General features: G+C 37.2%; 2 protein-coding genes across 2 annotated transcripts in view; one reads left to right on the top strand and one right to left on the bottom strand.

Annotated features, from left to right (window-relative positions):
- The window catches only part of CFAP210 (cilia and flagella associated protein 210), a 60,090-nt gene extending 46,444 nt beyond the window's left edge, over positions 1-13,646 (bottom strand). Inside the window, exons 1-4 of the mRNA XM_003405801.4 lie at positions 13,493-13,646; positions 7,249-7,475; positions 1,492-1,665; positions 1,200-1,393 (exon numbers count right to left, since the gene is read on the bottom strand). Coding sequence (XP_003405849.1) covers positions 1,200-1,393; positions 1,492-1,665; positions 7,249-7,475; positions 13,493-13,559 — 662 coding nt within the window. The 5' untranslated portion in view covers positions 13,560-13,646. The remainder of the gene's footprint in view (positions 1-1,199; positions 1,394-1,491; positions 1,666-7,248; positions 7,476-13,492) is intronic.
- A 71-nt stretch (positions 13,647-13,717) lies between these two features.
- Positions 13,718-20,196, top strand: PHOSPHO2 (phosphatase, orphan 2). Its single transcript, XM_003405800.4, has 3 exons — positions 13,718-13,869; positions 16,933-17,110; positions 19,282-20,196. The coding sequence occupies exon 3, from the start codon at positions 19,308-19,310 to the stop codon at positions 20,031-20,033; it is 726 nt and encodes a 241-aa protein (XP_003405848.1). The 5' UTR covers positions 13,718-13,869; positions 16,933-17,110; positions 19,282-19,307; the 3' UTR covers positions 20,034-20,196.
- The last annotated feature ends 201 nt before the right edge of the window (positions 20,197-20,397 follow it).

Below are 20,397 nucleotides of genomic sequence, written 5' to 3'. Positions count from 1 at the left end.
TTTAAAAGCTAAGACAAAATATCTTCAATATATCTAATAAATTATTAATAGTCATCATATAAAAAATGCGTTATTAATCAATGACAAATATGCATATCCATATGAAACAATCTTTAGAGAACAATGGGTAGTCGATTTATAATTAAAAACAAAACAAATGAACATTTACATACAAAAAATGTTCTGCCTCACTAGAAATCAAGAGACATGTAAATTACAAGATACTATTTTTTGTCCATTAATTTCAAAAAAAGAACTATCCAGAATTGGTTATAACATATGGAAAAAGGCCTTCTCAGACATTACTGGATTAGGTGTATATTTGCAAGCTTGGGCTCACTCTCTTGCACCTTTGTTAATACCATGAGAAAAGTTTCCCCCAGGTGACTGCAGGTCCTCACCTAGGACCTCAGAATGCGTATGGAGCAGATAAGAGGCCTCCCACCCCACATCAAGAAGCAAACACAGCCAGTCCTGTAGCCTGAAGATCTGCCCAACAGAGCCCAGTCTAGATCAACCAACACCAGTCAACCCACAAATGCAAGGAAAATAAATGTTTATTGTTGTATGCCGCTAGATTGTGCGGTTGTTTGTTATGCAGCATTAGTGTAGCAATTGAAAAAAAAAAAACAAAAACCTGGCTGTTGAGTCGATTGGGACTCATAGCAACCCTGCAGGACAGGGTAGAACTGCTCCATAGGGTTTCCAAGGAGCGGCTAGTGGATTCCAACTGCTGACTTTTTGGTTAGCAGCTGAGCTCTTAACCATGACACCAGGGCGCCACTGTAGCTATAAAACCAAAACCCACTGCCATTGAGTCGATTCCGACTCATAGGAACCCTATAGGACAGAGTAGAACTGACCCATAGAGTTTCCAAGGAGCGCCTGGTGGATTCGAACTGCCGATCTTTTGGTTGGCACCCGTAGCACTTAACTACTACGCCACCAGGGTTTCCAATTATAGCAATAGTAACCGATATATTATATCTGGGTAAGGAGCTGATAGCGATTGTTAACCTCTTTCTTTGTACTTTTTCTACTGACTAGGTATTTTAGCACGTATTACTTCTATGAGTCGGAATCGACTCGATGGCAGTGGGTTTGGTTTTTTGGTTCATTATTTTTATAATCAGAAAAAAAGCTGTATTTATTATGAGAAAAAGAGAAGGGCACAAAAAAGGTAATTTATATATACATACTGTTTTAGATGATCATTGGCAAGGGCCACTCTATCTCTGCGGTGTCTTTCTGCTTTCTCTTGTTCTTCTTTAAAAGCTTTTTCAATGTTCAGTTTCAATTGTTCCTCCCATTTTTCATCTGATTTTATTTTAGTTTTTCGGAACTCAACCTGTGCGTCACGTTCTTTCATAACTCTACTAAGAAGAAGTCCTGACTTAAAAATAAAAAAAGGAGTATTTTAAGAAAATAAGGTCTAATTATGTATAGTTACGTTAAAATATATATAAAAATACAATAATATCCAAGTAGTACATGAAAGTTTTTCACTCTCTCTGTCCGATAGAACTGACATTGTCTTGCATTTTCAATCGCCTTTTTTCTTTCTCCTTGTTTATGTATTGCTTCTTCCATATCAAGCATCTGTCTTTCTGCCTCCACTTCTTCATCACGCTTCTTTTTGGCTTCAAGTTTCTGTTCTTTCATCCCCTGTAAAACAGACAAAGGCAATCTTGTGTTTTTATTTTCCAATTCAATTTTACCAAAGTGAAATATTATATGATCATTTGAGTTTTCATCAGGAACTTCTAGTGTATTTGCATATATCATTAACAAATGAAAAAATATGAGATTATATTTATAAGCTAATTTTTTAATTGAATTTTTTAGGTAAATAATACATTTACATGGTTCAAAAATCTCCAAATATTACAGAGGTATACAGTGAAACTTCTTCCTTTAACCCTAGCTTCCATATACAATCTCCTCTCATTCCGATATAACCACTGTTATTACTTTCCAGGTTCCATTCTACATTTACATAATAAATATACATCTTCGTATTTTTGCCCCTTTAAAAAACCAACAGTAGCATATTTTACATGCTCTTCTACACTTCTGAGGACTCTACCCAACACCCCACACCTATGAGGTCTTTCCACCCTTTGTTCTCCCTATGGGTCATAATTTCTATACCTTGTTTAAGAAATCCTTACTTTCTCTAATACCCTGAAGATATTCTTATATGATTTATTTTTAAAGTTTCATTGTTTTGCTTTTTACATTTAAGTCTTTAATCCAGCTGAATTTCATTTTTATGTATCCTATACTGTAGGGATGTAATTCCATCCTTTGTATATGAATAGCCAATTATCCCAGTTATCAGTTATTGAATTTTTCCTTCTGATTTGCAACATTTTTGTCATATTTCAAGTTCCCATATATAACAAAGGTCTGTTTCTAGTCTCTCTCTTCTTATCTATTATTTTGTCTATCTCTGTACTTATATCACAGTTTTAACTACTATAGGCTTACAGTAAGTCTTGCTGTTGGTAAAATGAATCTTCCTTTATTATCATTATTTTTTGACATCCATGGAAGGGTAGACCATTATGCATAGTATGCTACTTATGTGCAAAAAAAAAAAAAATGCAGGGTATATGTCCCACCACCACCCCCAATCCTTTTATAGACCAGGGCTTTTTTTTCCAATCAGATTTACTGGGGTATAATATACATACAACCTTTATAGTATACAGTTTTATAAATGTGTACACTTGTGTATAGAACAGTTCCATCCTCCAAAAAAATTCCCTCATGTCCATTTATAGTCAAATCCTCTTTCCATCTGCAGCTCCTGAAAACCACTGATCTTTTTCTTTCCCCATAGTTTTGCCTTTTTCAGAATGTCATATAGAACATACGATATCAGTCTAATATAATTTTTCCCTCTTCTAGAAAAAAAAACTAATAAGTTGTGAACATTGTCTCTACAGCAAGGTACCACAAACCTTCTATGTTCCTTCCTAAAAAATAAATAATGTATGTTGCAACAAAGTAAGAAAATGTGCAATGATAAAGAAAAATCTTATGAACACTCTCTGAACAAAAATTACGCTTGCATGTAGTTTTAGTAATTCTTTTAAAGAGTAAGAAAAAAAAAAAAACCTGCCCCTCAGTGCTTAAAACGACACAGGAAAGTGGAATGAGGAGCGGGGTCACCACATCCTAGCATCTCTCCCCACTTTCAAGTAGTTTCCCATTCACGCACATGGAATTTAATTGCACGCACATCTCTGGTACAGCAAGAAAATCTAGCAGAAGCACAGAGAGGAACACAGCAAAGACACTATGTAGCTCCAGAGATAGGCAGACCTACACAGACAAATTAGAGGAAGATGGAGAAGCTGCCTTGGTTCCCAGTAATTCCAAGTTCTCTGTCTTTATGTGCAATCCTGCATCACTTTTGACTTGAGATAATTGGAATAGGGTTTTCTATAACCAAAACATCCATGACTAGAATAATAAACCATAGATTTAATGTATGATGGCAATATTAGTGCTTCAAAAACAAAACAGTATGACAGTTTTAAACATCTAGGTTCACTGTGATATTTGAAAGGTCAGTAAACTCTCCTCAAAAGAAACAACCCCAAAATCCACTGCCGTCAAGTCGATTCTGACTCATACCCACCTTTGGAACAGAGTAGAACTGCCCCATAAGTTCCCAAGGCTGTAATCTTTATGAAGCATACTGCCACATTGTGCTCCCACACAGCAGCTGGTGGGTCTAACGGCCAACCTTTCAGTTAGCAACCGAGTGCTTAACTACTACACCACCAGGGGTCTTCCAAAGATGTAAATTAGACTGATAAAAAATGGTTACTACTCCCTAAAATAAAACTAATAATATTTCAGCCAAAATTTTTCCAATTTTAATTTATTAAAGGCTTATGAGATGCAGGTACTATATGAGGCACATACTTTTCACACATTCCCAGAGCAACCCAACAGAGTTAATTACCATAATTTGTCCATTCTACAAATGGAGAAATAGGTCACAACATTCTAAGACAGCCCCCTGATCTCTGCCCGCTGGTATTAGAAACTGTATAATTCCCTCCCCTTGAGCATAGGGAGTACCTGTAATTTACTTTTAACCAATAGAAGACGGAAAAGGTGACGGGATGTATATATTATAACCTAATTGTGGGAGTGACATCCCGTCACCTTTTACATACATATCTCATAACCTTTAGTATATATGTGGGTGTCTGCTAGTACAAACAGAGACTCTCCTGCTCACCTTGAAGAAACAAATTGCAATGTTGTGAACTGCCTACGGAGAGGGCAGCCTCTAGAACAGTCATACAACTGCAAGAAAATGAATTCTGCTGACAACGTGAATGGCTTAGAAGTGGACTCTTCCTCGACTGGACTCCAGATGAGAACACAGCTCAGCCAACACCTTGACTGCAGCATTGTAAGACTCTGACAGAGAACACAGTTAAGCCATGCCTGAACTTCTGAACCACAGAAATTGTGAAATAATAAACGTCAAGTCGTTTTAAGGCACTAAGCTTGGGGGAATTTGTTATGCAGCAACAGGTAACTAATAAAACAGCTATTAGAGGCAGAGCTTAGACATAAATTCAGGCAACCTGACTCCCGTAGCCCAGTATTTTAACTATGATGCTATATTTCATCTCCATTATTTTCATTTAAAAAATGTGTACTATAACTCAGGTACACCCGATGGGACTGTACTATATAGCAATGCTCTGAATTATTAAATACAGATGGTTTTCCAGATGTAGGCTGATAAGTCAGATTTATCTTTTAGGATATTTATCTTAAAAGCGAACAATATACTGCAAAGATCAACTATAAGATTTTATATACACCAACTGTGTTTCAATGGGACTTCTACTTTGGGCCAAGATGGAGTAGCAGGGACTGGATTTACCCTTCCATTTGAAGCAACTAAAAAGACAAAAAAGGGTTTTCAAGACATTGGACATCAGACAATGATCCCTGAGAGAGAAGAAACAAATGAGGTAAGCCCTACAACTGTCCCTGCCTATTGCCTTGAAAGTTTCCAGTCCATGGTGCAGAGAGAGGACAGAACGTGGTAGACTCCATGAGTTAGGGAAATAGAGCCAAGAGTCCTAGGAGATCAAGATGGCTAAAAACCACAGGTCAGAATACTGGAGAGGAAAGAACTTCACAGAAAGAGAATTCCAAAGATCTGCAGAGGGTCCCCTTGTGTACTCAGCAGAGTAATGATCAGTGCATGCATATGAGGAAAATGCCTAAGGCCACAGAAAGAAGACCCAAAAGGGTTAGAGGAAATAGTAACAGTAATCTCACAGAAGGGAGAAAAGTAGTTGTCTCCATCATCCAGACTGGAAAACTTCATAATTCATAGTACATTATGTAGAATATTCAATAAAGTCATGCTTCAGTAGTAATAATTAGCCACAAATCAAACACCGCTCTGGTCCCACCTAACAAATATTACAAACAAGACCTAAAAGGATCAAACTTTCCAAGTTATTTAACTGCGATAAAGATTTGTAAGGATACAAAAATATCAGGCACCCAACCAGGTAAAATGCACAATGTTTAAAAACCAATCAAAAATTACCAGGCATGCGTGGCGTCTGGGGTCTTAAAAACCTGTGAGCAGCCATCTAGGATACTCCACTGGTCTCACCCCTTTGGGAGCAAGGAATAATGAAGGAAACTAAAGATACAAGAGAAAGACTAGTCCAAAGGACTAATGGACTGCCTCTACCATGGCCTCCACCAGACTGAGTCCAGTACAATTAGATGGTGCCCAGCTACCACCACTGACTGCTCTGACAGGGATCACAATAGAGGGTCCCGGACAGAGCTGGAGAAAAATGCAGAACAAAATTCTAACTCAAAAAGAAAGACCAGGCTTGCTGGCCTGACAGAGACTGGAGAAACCCTCAGAGTATAGCCGCCGGACATCCTCTCAGCTCAGTAATGAAGTCACTCCTGAGGTTCACCCTTCAGCCAAAGATTGGACAGGCCCATAAAACAAAATGAGACTGAAGGGGCACACCTGCCCTGAGGCAAGAACTAGAAGGCAGGAGGGGACAGGAAAGCTGGTAATAGGGAACTAAAGGTTGAGAAGGGAGAGTGTTGACATGTGGGGTTGTTAACCAATGTTATAAAATAATATGTGTACTGTTTAATGAGAAACTACTTTGTTCTGTAAACCTTCATCTAAAGTACAATAAAAAAAAGTTAGAAAAAAAAAGAATTAAAATAGGTATGCTGAGAATGTATAAAATGGGGGAAAAAAAAAATTACCAGGCATGCAAAGAAGCAGGAAAATTCAGGTCATCATGAGAAAAATCAATCAACCAAAATGAACTAGAACTGACACAGGTGTTAAAATTAGCAGACAAGAAAAATAAAACATTATGTTATAACTGTATTCCATATTTTCAAAAAATTGGAGGAAATGCTGAACATGTTAAGTAGAGACATGAAAAAATTTTTTAAAGAGCTAAATCGAACTTCTACTGACAGAAGCTACAATGTCTGAGGTGAAAAATACACTGGGTGGGATTAATGTCATGTTATACATTATAGGAGAAAAAATTAGTGACTATGAAGATATAGAAACAGGAACTATCCAAAATGAAACAAACAAACAAAAAAAAAGACTTACAAAATAGAACCCAAAAGATTAAGAAAAAAAAGGGCATCTGTAGATGCTAATCTATAGTAATAGAAAGCAGTTCAGTCATTGCCTAGGGACAGAGGAGCAGACAGACGGGAAAAGGAGTAAAACAGGGCATTATGAGTATATTCATTACCTTAATTATGATGATAGTTTCATTAGTGTATACACATACTAAAAATTATCAAATCGTACACTTTAAATAAGTACCATTTACTACATGTTAGGAGTCCTAGGGTTGTGCAAACAACATGGTCGGCTGCTAACCAAAAGACTGGTGTTTCAAGTCCATTCATAGGTGCCTTGGAAGAAAGCCTTGGTGATCTACTTCTGAAAAATCAGCCATTGAAAACCCTGTGGAGCACACTTCTATTTTGGCACACATGGAGTCACCAGGAGTTGGAATCTGCTCAATAGAAACTGATTTGATTTTTTGGTTTATAATATGTCAATTATACCTCATAAAATGTTTCAATGCATTTTTATATTTTACATATAAAAATATCTATAAAAGAGTACTAAGACCCAAGACTAAGTCTTTAGTACATGTGTTCTCCTTAGTGGTTAATACTTACTGCGTATGTATTAGTCCAGTGTTTTACTACTTCCTGGGATCGGAAATGCATTTCTTTCTTTGCCTTTCTTTCTGCACGAAGGGATGCTGCTTCTCTTGTCAAACTGTCAAGGCTATCTTTAATCCTTTTCCACTCATTATGTGGAATTATGGTAACTTGATGGAGATCTACTTTGCTAGGTAGAAGAGGTGGATAAAGAACTTGGTCTTTCTCAGAGTTCTTCATTTCTAATAAATTAAAAAAATGAATATTAAAGACTTTCAAGAAGAGTTTAAATCATTTTTTAATACTGGCATGTTAAGTGTCTGATATCTGGAAGTTATTTCAAATATTTAATTTCATTCGTGTTATCTTAAGAGCAGCTGTGATTAAATGGGTACAATATAAGGCCTTGAAATCAGGAGACATAGATTTCAGTCCTTGTTTGAGTATTTTCTTACTGTATAAACTTGGGTAAGCCACATAATCCTTGGAGCCTCGGCATCCTCATCTGTAAAGTTGAGATCAATAACACTTGCCTCCACAGGTTGTGATAAAAAGATTTTTCAAAGTTAACCAAGTGGCAGTCTATAAATGGATAACTTTTTGAGGATGTTCATCTTTTGGGGTTGTAGATGTTGTGATTGACTCTATTCCATCCCTTCCCCATTGAGCAACAGCAGTTTAAGAATACTTCCATTTCCCTTGCCAAAAATTAGTTCTATAATGGGCAAAGAAACACGAGAAGAGGTTTATTTGAGATTTTTAGAAAAGTCCTTCCTTGTTCTTCTGGGAGAATAACTCTCAAGCTAGATATGTACAAGGTAGCATGAAGGCCAGATAGGCAGCAATCCTATGACCACAAGTGAAATTAGCCTTAGGATGAAGCTGTTACTGTAAACTACAAAGAAGAAACACACACAAAAAACCTGGGGCAATGAGGACCCCATTGAGCTACTAGACCAACCCAACCTAAAGCATGGAATTCCAGTTACAGCCTAGTGGGTGTGAAGTGGTATTTCCTTGTGGTTTTGGTTTGCATTTCCCTAATGACTAATGCGTAGTGGGTTAAGTGCTACAGCTGCTAACCAAACGGTCGGCAGTTCTAATCCGCCAGGCACTCCTTGAAAACTCTATGGGACAGTTCTACTCTGTCCTACAGGGTCGCTATGAGTCAGAACTGACTCGATGGCACTGGGTTTGGTTTGGTTTTGGAATGACTAATAAGGACCCCCGGTGACCTGGTGGTTAAGAGTTTGGCTGTGAACCAAAAGATTGGCAGTTCATATCCACCACCTGCTCCTTGGAAACCCTATAAGGCAGTTCTACTCTGCCCTATACGGTTGCTGTAAGTTGGAATTGACTTGACAGCAATGTTTTGTTTTTTTTTTTTTGGTAATGACTAATGATGTTGAGCATCTTCTCATGTGCTTATTGGCGACTTATATCTTCTTTGGGGAAATGTTTATTCAAATCCTTTACTCATGTTTTAACTGGGTTATCTGTCTTTTTTATTGTTGAGTAATAAAAGTTCTTTATATCCTGGATACTAGATACTTACCAGATACATAATTTGGAAATATTTTTTCCTTCTGTGGAAAAAAAAATTTCATTTTCATTTCTTTTATAGTGTCATGTGCAAAAATTTTAAATTTTGAAGAAGTCCAAATCTATTTTTCTTTGGCTGATTGTGCCTTGGGTGTCATATCTAAGAAATTGCTGCCTAATACAAGGTCATAGACATTTAAAACTATGTTTTCTTCTAAGAGTTTTATAGTTTTAGCTCTTACATTTATAGCCTATCACATAGTCTCTCCTGAAGATGTTCCATGCGGACTAGAGAAAAATATTTATTTGCTCTTGTTGGGTGAAGGGTTCTATAGAAGTCTATAATGTACAGTTGGTATATAGTGACCTCAAGTCTTCCATGTCCTTGTCAGTCTTCTGTCTAGTTGCTCTATACGTTATTGAAAGTGGGGTATTAAAGTTTCCAACTATTATTTTTATTTCTCCCTTCAATTCTGTCACTTCTTGCTTTATATATTGGGGGGCTCTGTTGTCAAGTGCATAAATGTTTATAGCTGTTTTATCTTCTTGATAGATCCACCTTTTTATCATATAAAATGTCCTTCTTTGTCTCGAGTGACAATTTTTATCTTAAAGCCTATTTTTTCTGATATTAGTAGGCTAGCTCCTTTTTGGTTACTGTTGGTATTGTGCATTTGTGTCTTTGAATCTAAAGTGAGTCTCTTGTAGACAACATATCATTAGATCCTTTTTTCTTTTATTCATTCTGTCAATCTCTGTCTTTTCATTGGAGCATTTAATCAATTTATATTTAATGTAATTACCGATAAGGCAGGATTTATGTCTGCCATTTTTGTATTTGTTTTCTATATATCTTATGACTCTTTGTTCCTTTATTCTTCCATTGGAAACCCTGGTGGTGTGGTAGTTAAGTGCTCTGGCTGTAAACCAAAAGGTCAGCAGTTCGAATCCAACAGGTAATCCTTGGAAACTCTATGGGGCAGTCTACTCTGTCCTATCGGGTTGCTATGAGTCAGAATTGACTCAACGGCAACGGGTTTGGTTTTGTTTCAGTTTTTATTCTTCCATTACTGATGACTTTGTGTTAAATAGATATTTTCTACTATACCATTTTGATTCCCTTCTCATTTCTTTTACTATACTTTTTTTCTTAATGGTTGCCCTGAGATTAAATTAATACTTAAATTTTAACAATCTAGTTCAGATTAACACTACCTGCAATAGTTTACAAAAACTTTGCTCCTATATTGCTCCATTTCCTCACCTATCCTTTGAGCTATTATAAATACACAAATTACACCTTTATACACTGTGCACCCATCCATACAGATTTCCAATTACTGTTGTATACATGTGTCTTTCAAATCAGACAGGAGAAAAAGAGGACTACAAACAAAAAAACACATTTACACTGTCTTTTATATTTATGTATGTAGTTACCTTTACTGGTATTCTTTATTTCTTTATGTATATCCAAGTTACTGTCTAGTGTCCTCTCATTTCAGCCTGAAGGACTTCATTTATTATTTCTTGTAGCGTAGGTCTGGTAGTGATGAATTCACTCAGGTTTTGCTTACCTGGGAACATCTTAATTTCTCCTTCATTTTTTAAAAATCGTTTCAATGGATATGAAATTCTTGGTTAACAGTCTTTTTCTTTCAGCACTTTGAATATGTCAATCCTCTGCTTTGTGACGTTTGTGGTTTCTTATGAGAAACCAGCTACTTATCTTATTGAGGATCCTTGTATGTGATTACTGCTTTCAAGATTTTCTCTTTGTCTTTCAACAAGTTGATTATGATGTGTCTAGGTTTTTTTTTTTTGGTGTGGAGCTCTTTGAATTTATTTTACTTAGAGCACATTTTTTTTTTTTAACATTTTCCATCAAATTTGAGACATTTTCAGCCATTATTTCTTCAAATATTCTTTCTGTCTCCTTAGCTCTCTCCATTTCTTCTGGGACTCACATTATACCTATGTTACTATGCATGATGGTGCCCCACACATCTCTGAAATTCTGTTCATTTTTCTTCATTCTTTTTTCTCTCTGTTCCTCATACTGGAAATCCCTGGACTTATAATTCACTGATTGTTCTGCAAGCTCAAATCTGCAGGGCTTGAATCCCTCCAGGGAATTTTTTATTTCAGTTACTGTGCTATGCAACTCTAGAATTTCTACTTTTTGTAAGTTCTACCTCTTTATTGATATTCTCTATGTGGTAAGGCATCATTCTCATATTTTCCTGTAGTTCTTTAGATTTTCTTTCTTTCTTTCAGTTCTTTGAACATGTTTAAAATATCTGATTTAAAGTTTTATCTAGAAAGTCTGACATCTGGGTTTCCTTAGAGGAAGTTTTTTATTGAAACTTTTTCCTGTGTATGGTCCATACTTCTTGTTTCATTGTATGCTGTATAATTTTTTGTTTAAAACTGGAGATTTTAAATAATATCATGAAGCAACACTGGAAATCAGATTATTCCCAACCCCTAGGGTTTCTTGTTTTGTTGCTATTGGTGTTTGCTTACTTAGTGGCTTTTCTGAGCTAATTCTGTAAAGTCTATATTCTTTGTCATGTGTGGCCTCTAGAGACTCTGCTTGGTTAGTTTAGTGGTCAGCTAATGATTAAATAGAGATGTCCTTAAATGTATGGAGCCAATAAGTCTCCCAGCCTTTGCCCAGGGGCTCTCTGTGAGTGTTGGGGCATGCCTTCAATGCACAGGAAGGCAGTTTACAACTCCATCTTAGACTTTACTTCTTGCTTGCACAGAGCCTCAAGGTCAGCCAGAGATGAGAGCTTCAGGTCTTCTTTGGTCTTTCCTGGGCATGCGCACAGCCCTACGCATTCTTCTGACCTTCTAGATTTCCAGGAACATGTTAGAGCTTTTCAAAGCTGCCTCTGGACATCTCACGTCCCAGCTTTTCCTTTTTTTTTTTTTTTGGTCAGGTTGTTTGCCCCCAACTGTTATCACTGCCTCAGGCAGCCGTGATATTAAACAACTGTCACTGATTGTTCTTAACAAACTGGGTAAAGGCTGTTCATACTGGGTGAGCTCTGAATTAAGGTAAATAAAACAAGCTTTGTGAGTGGGATTTTCCAGAAAATTATCAGACAGGTCAAATAATTATTGGACATTGGGCTTTAGAGGAGCTCCATCTCCATTCTACCTCCTTCAGAGGCTGCTGGTTTTAACTCTGGCTACAGTGGTTTTCAAAACTACCAGGAGGGTTGGAGAGGAGCATGGGACCAGGGCAACCTTCAAACATCAAAAAAATGCTTATTCTTTTTTACCAAATCTTGTTATGAAATTCAGCCATTAAAAAAAAAAAAAAAAAAACGCTTTCCAAATTGCTTCAAGCCTTTAATTTCCAGAGTTCTGAAAGGGTAGATTTTTACAATTTTTGCCAGTGTTCTCATTTTTCAGTGTTCTCTGATTTTATAGAGAAGAGTACTTGTGGAGGTCCTGACCCCATCTTCCCGGCTGACACCGTCCTGCTAAATCTTTATATAATGATTTGGATTACAGAGAGTTATCTACATATCTGAATCCCTCTCCTATTTCATCCTCCTCTAAATGGAGATTATAATTTAGCAGTGAGGAAAAGGGCATTTCATTTCAGACAGCAACTTGTGGGCCAGTTGCCACAAAACATTATTTAACACCTATCAAGGAAAAGTCTTTTAGTGCAATACTACACATATATGAAAGTGAATATGTGAGAACAATTTTATTTTATAATACATGTCATATGGGTACTGTCTTCCTCCTACGTGACAGGACCTCTGCTGCTACTTCATAAGGCCTTCACTGCACAAATATACTCTAGTGTCCATTGGTGGGAGAATGGCTGGCTCTCACTCTGCATCCGGGACAACCAAGGCTCTACTAGTACAGAAGCTCAGGCAATGACATGAAGAGAGTCCAGTTTCCCAAAGTTCTAGTTGTCATCATTATAATAATATTAATTGGGAATTTACAACAGACCACCTGAATTATAAGACTTTAAATAGCATTTTCTTTTTACATTCTACCAAAACACGTGATTTGGGGAGAGACTTACCTGCGCTTTAAACCACAAAACCAGGCCCGTTGCCATCGAATGGATTCCGACTCATAGCAACCCTATAGGACACAGTAGAACTGCCCCATAGGGTTTCCAAGGAGCGGCTTCTGGATTGGAACTGCTGATCTTTTGGTTAGCAGCTGAATGCTTAACCATTGCACCACTAGGGCTCCTACTTCCACTTCAGAGGTGAGGAAATTGAGACATTTCCTTCAGAGACATACCTAAGACCACTCAGCAGGTACACAGCAGAGCCAAGACTCTAAAGAGGTCACTGATATTTCTAAAAGTCATTCCATTAATTCAGGTAACGACAAGTAAGAACACGCAGCATTTCAGCAAACCCCAGACTCTCTCTCCAAGCCGCAACTGCGAGGCTTGAGGATTGGATCGGTCAATCAGTTGAGGGGTTTCTGTCTTCCTATCTCTTCTCCACCCCTATTTCTGTAAACTTTCTCCCTCACCCTCCACCTTCCTTTTACGCATTCACTCACACACTTGAGAGCAAAACTGTATGATGCCCGTCGGGGCTACTTTCGACTTGATGAAGCCTATGTCAGAAGGCATGAGACCCGAAACTGGCACCCTCACCTCTCACCCCACGGCAGGGGTCCAGAAACAATCCCTGTGCCAGGATGCCCCAGTTTAGCTCACCCGTGCTTTCCTTAACCTGTCCACGGCGCCGCCCAAACCGCACCAGCATCTCTGACGAGGTTCCCATGGCGCTCCCAGACCTGGAAAGTATACCTGCGCGCCTACCGCGGCGCCCTCTGGCTGGCCGAACGTTTCCAAAGCTGTGCGGTCTCTTAGCAACGCCGCCGGAAGTGACGCCAACCGTCGCCGAGGAACGAGAAACGCGCTGGTTTGAGCCGTAGGGCTGGGGAACAGAGATTGCGCTTGCGCGGAAGCTGAGGCCAGGCCTGTGAGTGGAGCTGCACGCTGGGGTTGTAGACCGGCGCCTCAGCGAGGCTGAGAGCCCGGAATCACAAGAGCCGCGCGGACGACAGGACGGCTGCCAGCGCCAGGCCTAGGTCAGTAAGGCGTCTTCGGGACCTAGCCCGCTTGCTGTTCCCATCCCCACCTGGCACGGCTTCTCACGGGAGGCGATACCATGTTTAGGGCCCGGCGCCCGCCTAACGGACGAACCGGGCAGGTGTGTGAGGGAGCGAGCCCTCAGCTCGTGTTTTCGGCCCCCAACGTCCTAGCCGGTCGAAAGTGAAGGACAACGCCCTCTTTTAACTATAGAAACCCAGAGATTGACATAAAATCTATTTATAAATCCTTTGGTTTTTGAGGCATGGTCAAGGGCTAGATGGGACTAAGTTTAAAAAACAGAACGCTTATGTTAGGACCTTTAAGATATTATACGAAATTGAGAGGGTTTTGGGGACCAGCCACAACTCTTAAGGACACACAAATCTGGCAATAATGAATGAGGGGTTGGTTTCAAAAAGATCTCTTTCTACCACATATGATGTGTAAATTGATTTCATTAAAAGCCAGTTGCGTTCAACACGTGCACATTAGGCAAGAAATTGAATCGCTCAAAATGAAAGGAAGTAAGGTTTTTAGTAAGTAAAATTCTAACATATAGTTGTACTATTTTTCTTTAAGTTTGTTATCAGATGCCCCAACATAATGATACTGGTGAGTATGGAAGGTTTAAAAAATACTTGTAGAGGAATTATTTTCTGCATATACACAACACTGGTGCTTTTTTAAAAAACGGGAAAGGTCAAAGATTTTACCTGACTCACAAGCTAACAAATTATCCTGCCACAATTTCATAGATGTTGGCAGTAGGCACAAGACTCCTGGGTCAGAGAGGAATTACTCATGGCAATAGCTGTAGCTACAGTATCAGCAATTTTGTGCCAGTTCCCCAAGCCCCAGTTCTCCTGCTTGACATCTGCATCTCTGGTTCCTTCAGGGAGGGAACACTTAGCTTAGGGAAACTGAATCTTTATTTTAATGAACATTAAGCATGCTTTTCAAGGCTGTTCACTATGTAAATATCCTTGGAAAAATAGTTCCGAATAAAGGGCAGTCAGTCCCTTGCTTGTAAGACAAGCAGAGCCATGAGAGACTTCAGAAGAATTACCTCCTAACAAAAACTCTGGAATTTTAACTAAATTACTTATGAAAAGTATTGAATCTCATAAGATTTGATGTCAGTAATTTGCCATTTACATGGTTGTCAGATATCATTTGACTTTGAAGGCCCGTTCCAACTCTTATCTAAGGATCCTCACAACCAAAGATGCCTTCCCATCCTTTTTTTCTTTGTTGTGAATTTAGGAAGGTAGGATATGCACTTCGATCTGATACAGTTTAAATTATTCTGGCGAAAAATGTTATTACAAAATCAGTGTAGAAAAAGTACAAACTACAATCGAACCACCCATAACCCTACAACAGTACACATAGACATTTTTATACAAAAATGGGAATATACCTACTCCTTACTTACTATCTTCATAGCCAACATTTTGCATTTACAGCAATAGTAAAAAATCTACTGACTATTTTGTGCATTAACGAGGTACACCTGGCAGTAACGAACGCTAAGGTGCGAGGCAAGAGTAATGCTGGCTGTGATGGTTAAGGTTGTATGTCAACTTGTCTGGGCCAGGAATCTCAGTGTAATGATGTCATTTGGCAGTTATATAATGATGTAGTCATCCTCCATTTTGTGATCTGATGTTTTCACATGACATGCTCTGTTTTCACATGACCTAGTCTTTGGAACCTAACCATATCAATAAGTGAGGAGTGTGTGTATACCATACAAACTGTTTTGTAGCTTTCTTGTTTAATTTAAATTTAGCATTTTAACTTATACTGGCAGAATTATGTGGCTTTAACATACATTTATTTAATCAATCCCTAATTCTTGGATATATGTAATTTCTATTTTTCATTATTGTGAAAAGCACATGGAGTTTTGTAAGACTGTAGAAACATTGCAGACATAATAAATATACACTATTCATACTTCTGGAGAGAATAGTTAACTGTTTGGGGAATTTTAATGAATTGATTACAAAATAGATTTTATATCTATATAACTATCTTTGTTCACAGCCTTAATTTTTGGAGACATTTTTATTTCAAGTACAGCACTAAATCCCTGAATGTTTATTAACTACAGAATATGGTAGTCCTCATTTTTTTTAATAATTTAGCTTTTGTGGTTGTTCTTGAAAATATGCACAGCAATACATCCATGTAACAATTTCTACATGTGTAATTCAGTGACATTGATTACATTCTTCAAGTTGTACAACCATTCTCACTCTGTTTTCCGAATTGTTCCGCTACCAATAACATAAACTCACTGCTCCCTAAGCTTCCTGTCTAATCTTTCGAGTTGTTGTTGTCAATTTGATCCCATATCAATAGTTCTTTAGAAGAGCATACCAAGGCAGACATTCTTTACTTATTAAGCTAAACTATTGTTTGGTTTAAAGAAGACTTAAGGGGATATTTTTGGCTTAAAGTTTAAGCTTATATCAGGGCAGTAGCTTTGGGGGATCATGTAGCCTCATTGACTCCAGAAAGTCTAGATTCCATGAGAATTTGAGATTCTGTTCCATATCCCCCCCTCCCCCACCCACCTCCGTTGATCAGGATTCTTCTGTGGAATCTTTGATCAAAGTGTTCAGTAATGGTAGCTGGGCACCATCCAGTTCTGGTCTCATGGCAAAGGAGACAGTTGTTCATGGAGGCAGTTAGCCATGCATTCCATTTCCTCCTCCTTTCTGTTGCTACAAGTGAACAGAGACCAATTTTACCTTAGATGGCAGCTTGCAAGCTTTTCATACCTCAGGCAGTAGTCCTCATTATTTAACAACTAGAAAGCAAAAATGAAATCTAGAAATCTCAACATGATCAACCTAACACTCATGTAATAGTTGTTTCCATCCACGGGATAAGAACTTTCTTTCACATAACATTCCCTGTTTTGTATTTATTTAAGGTTTTTTGTTTAACCAAAATTTTGTTTCTCCATTGCCAATAGATGCTTTTCTGTTAGGAAACAGAGTAATTATAAGACAAAATTTTAATTTTTTATATACTTTCATTAATTTTAGGAGTTAAGAAGCCTCCATTCCTTTCCTCCAAACCAGAAGACTTTATTTCCTGCATACAAAGCATGGGATATGTTGGTTAGAAACAACTGGCTGGTGTTTAAAACTGAAGATTGTCATGATTATTTAACCCAAGTCCTGTGCTAAAATATGATTGATTGTCTTGGAAACACTAATTTGGGTAAGTATTTTTAATAATAATTTAATAGTTTATTTGTGCAATAATTAGGGTTTTCATACTTGAGAAATAAAAATGTATGGTATAAAAAGACTAATAGAAAAAGGTCTGAAATTAGAAAAGTACACTGTTAAAAATGAGTAAACCAGGCTTACGCATCTTACTATTTTGAGGTTAAGAGTTCAGAAATTTCAGTAACTTGTGGCTAATTAAATCTAGGCTTGAGACAGTCATTTAACCAATAAAGAGTTACTTTAAAATTTTTTATTTATAAATTGATTGCAATCAGAGTGCTCAAAAAGCATATTTAATTCAAAATGTGCCTAGGTGCAGTACTAATGCGATTGTCAGCTATTGTTGTTTATTACATTGTTTCTGTTAGAAAATGAATTCTGTGTCTAAATACCTGGAAGCCAGTCAGGACACCTGGATTTGCCATTTAGAAATTCAAGGATCCAAGTACCAGAATATTATCTACCATCTAAATTCAAATAACAGGAGATACTCCTCCAGCTTAGTCATTCTCCAGAAACTCTAAATGAATAGTTACTGTTATATGAGTTAAGAACTCTATTCTCACTCTTCACTGTACTAGGTGTATATTGTTACAAGCCAGAGAATACATGTGATTAAATGCCATGTTTTTTTTTTTTAATTGTGGTAAAATATATATAACAACAAAAAAATGCCAGGTTAGCCATCTTTAAGTGCATGATTCAATGGCATTAATTACATTTTCAATGTTGTGCAACCACCACCACTACTTCCAAAACTTTCGTCACCGCAGATGGAAACTCAGTACCCCTTAAGCAATAACTTATGCGTTTGCCTAGCCTAGATATTTCATATAAATAGTGTCATACAATATTTGCCCTTTTGTGTCTAACTTATTTCACTTAGACTAATTTTTCAAGGTTCATCCATGTTGTAACATATATTAAAACTTCACTTCCTTTTATGGCTTCGTTTCTTTAATATTCCATAGTATGGATATACAACATTTTGTTTATTCATTCATATGTGGATGGACACTTGGGTTGTTTCTACTTTTGACTAATGTTCATTACGGCGTTATTCACAATAGCCACAAGTATTTGAGTTCCTGCTTTCAAGTTTTTGGAGTGCGTATCTAGGAGTGTAATTGCTATATGGTAATTTTATCTTTAGCCTTTTGAGAAACTGCCCAACTGTTTTCCACAGTAGCCGCACCATTTTACATTCCCACCAGCAGTGTATGAAGGCTCTAGTTTCTCTACATCCTCACCAACACTTGTGTTCCATTGTTCTGATAATAGCCACCCTAATGGGTATGAATTCATATCTCATTGTAGTTTTGATTTGCATTTCCTTAATTTCTTTGAACATCTTGTCATTTGTGTACCTTGCTTAGAGAAATACCTTCTAATATAAACAGATTAAGTAACTCACATCATAAGCAATGTGATTACTCAGGTATAGTCAGATTATTCAGTGCTACAGAGCTAAGCTGTCAATAAAAATCAATAGCATGTATAAATAAATATGTGTCAAATCTGTAGCAAAAGTTACATCATACCGAAAGAATTGATCTCCAGTTCAAGTAATTTAGTTTAGAATTTCATCAGGGAATTCTATAGTTATAACATTTCATTTAGTATTGGCATTTATAAATTGATTTCAAGTTAAACATCTTTCTAAAAAAACATTTTACATTTTGAAAGATTTCGTTTTATACTAAATTTAGTCACAATTTTGGTTAGTACACAGATAATCTATATTACTCATGACCTGTTATTTATTATGAGAGCTGTTGTAAATATTTTTAACTATTAAAACAAACATGGTTGCAGTTGATACTTTAAAGACAAATAAGACTGTAGGTGAATAGGTAAGTACAGCTGTACAGTTTCATCTTGAGTTCTCAGCGTCATCCCCAATTAGAACACAATAATACTATGAATGTCCTTTTCAGATCTTGTTTTCAATCACTTAAGATACTCAAATATAAACTTTGCTTCTTAGGAAAAATTATTTACATGGCATTAAAATGTTTAATCGTTTTTACTTGTTTTTATTCATCTGTTGTTTTAGCAGATGGCTTTTTCATGGTTAACACTCAGTAATATTTGTTAAATAAGTATAGAAGCTAAATAAAGTAAAATAGAGTATGTTTAGGAAATAATCTTTTTTTTCAGGGTAAACCAAATCTATTTCTGGAACCATGAAAATTTTGCTGGTTTTTGACTTTGACCATACAGTCATAGATGACAATAGTGACACCTGGATTGTACAGTGTGCTCCAGAGAAAAAGCTTCCTATCGAACTGCAAGAATCTTATCAAAAAGGATTTTGGACAGAATTTATGGGCAGAGTCTTTAAATATCTGGGAGACAAAGGCATAAGAGAAGATGAGATGAAAAGAGCAATGACATCAATGCCTTTCACTCCAGGGATGGTGGAACTTTTAAACTTTGTAAGAAAGAACAGGAATAAATTTGATTGTATCATTATTTCAGATTCAAATTCGGTTTTCATAGATTGGGTTTTAAAAGCTGCCAATTTTCACGATGTGTTTGATAAAGTGTTTACAAATCCAGCAGCTTTTGATAACAGTGGTCATCTCACTGTGGAAAATTATCACACTCATTCTTGTACTAGGTGTCCAAAGAATCTTTGCAAGAAAGTAGTTTTGGTGGAATTTCTAGATAATCAGGTGCAACAGGGAGTGAATTATACACGCATTGTTTATATAGGTGATGGTGGAAATGATTTCTGTCCAGTAACCTTTTTAAAGAAGAATGATTTTGCCATGCCACGGAAAGGATACAGTTTGCAGAAAACTCTCTCCAAAACACCTCAAAATCGTGATCCTGTGGAATCATCTGTGGTAGTTTGGTCTTCAGGTGTTGAAATAATTTCTCATTTACAATTTCTAATAAAAGAATAATATCCCAACCATTGAAATGTGTATCAGTTAAGATTAGGCTCAGCTGCATATAACTAAAACTTCAAGTACCAGTAGCTTTAAAAAAAATTTTTTTTTTCTTTCACTTAAAAGGTAAGTGTCCAGAGGTAATATCTCAAGGCTGGTATATTCCTCTGCCAAGCACAGCACTTGGCTTCTATCTCATGATTCAAGATTGCCGTTCAGGCTGCGGCCCTCACATCAACATTCTGGCCAGCAAAGAGGAGGGTGGCAAGAAGGTTGCATCCCCTTCTTTAAGGAAATTTATCAGAAGTTGCACCCAACACTTCTACTTAACTTTCATTGGCCAAAACTTAGTTATAGTACCCCACCTAATTGCAAGAAA

The sequence above is a fragment of the Loxodonta africana genome, chromosome 6, assembly GCF_030014295.1.
Source record: "Loxodonta africana isolate mLoxAfr1 chromosome 6, mLoxAfr1.hap2, whole genome shotgun sequence".
In the NCBI taxonomy this organism is placed as follows: Eukaryota; Metazoa; Chordata; class Mammalia; order Proboscidea; family Elephantidae; genus Loxodonta; species Loxodonta africana.
This window is presented reverse-complemented; position numbering and strand designations above follow the sequence as displayed.

Bases quoted from the DNA above. Each gene is read 5' to 3' on its own strand.
- PHOSPHO2 (XM_003405800.4), top strand. From the start codon at position 19,308: ATGAAAATTTTGCTGGTTTTTGACTTTGACCATACAGTCATAGATGAC.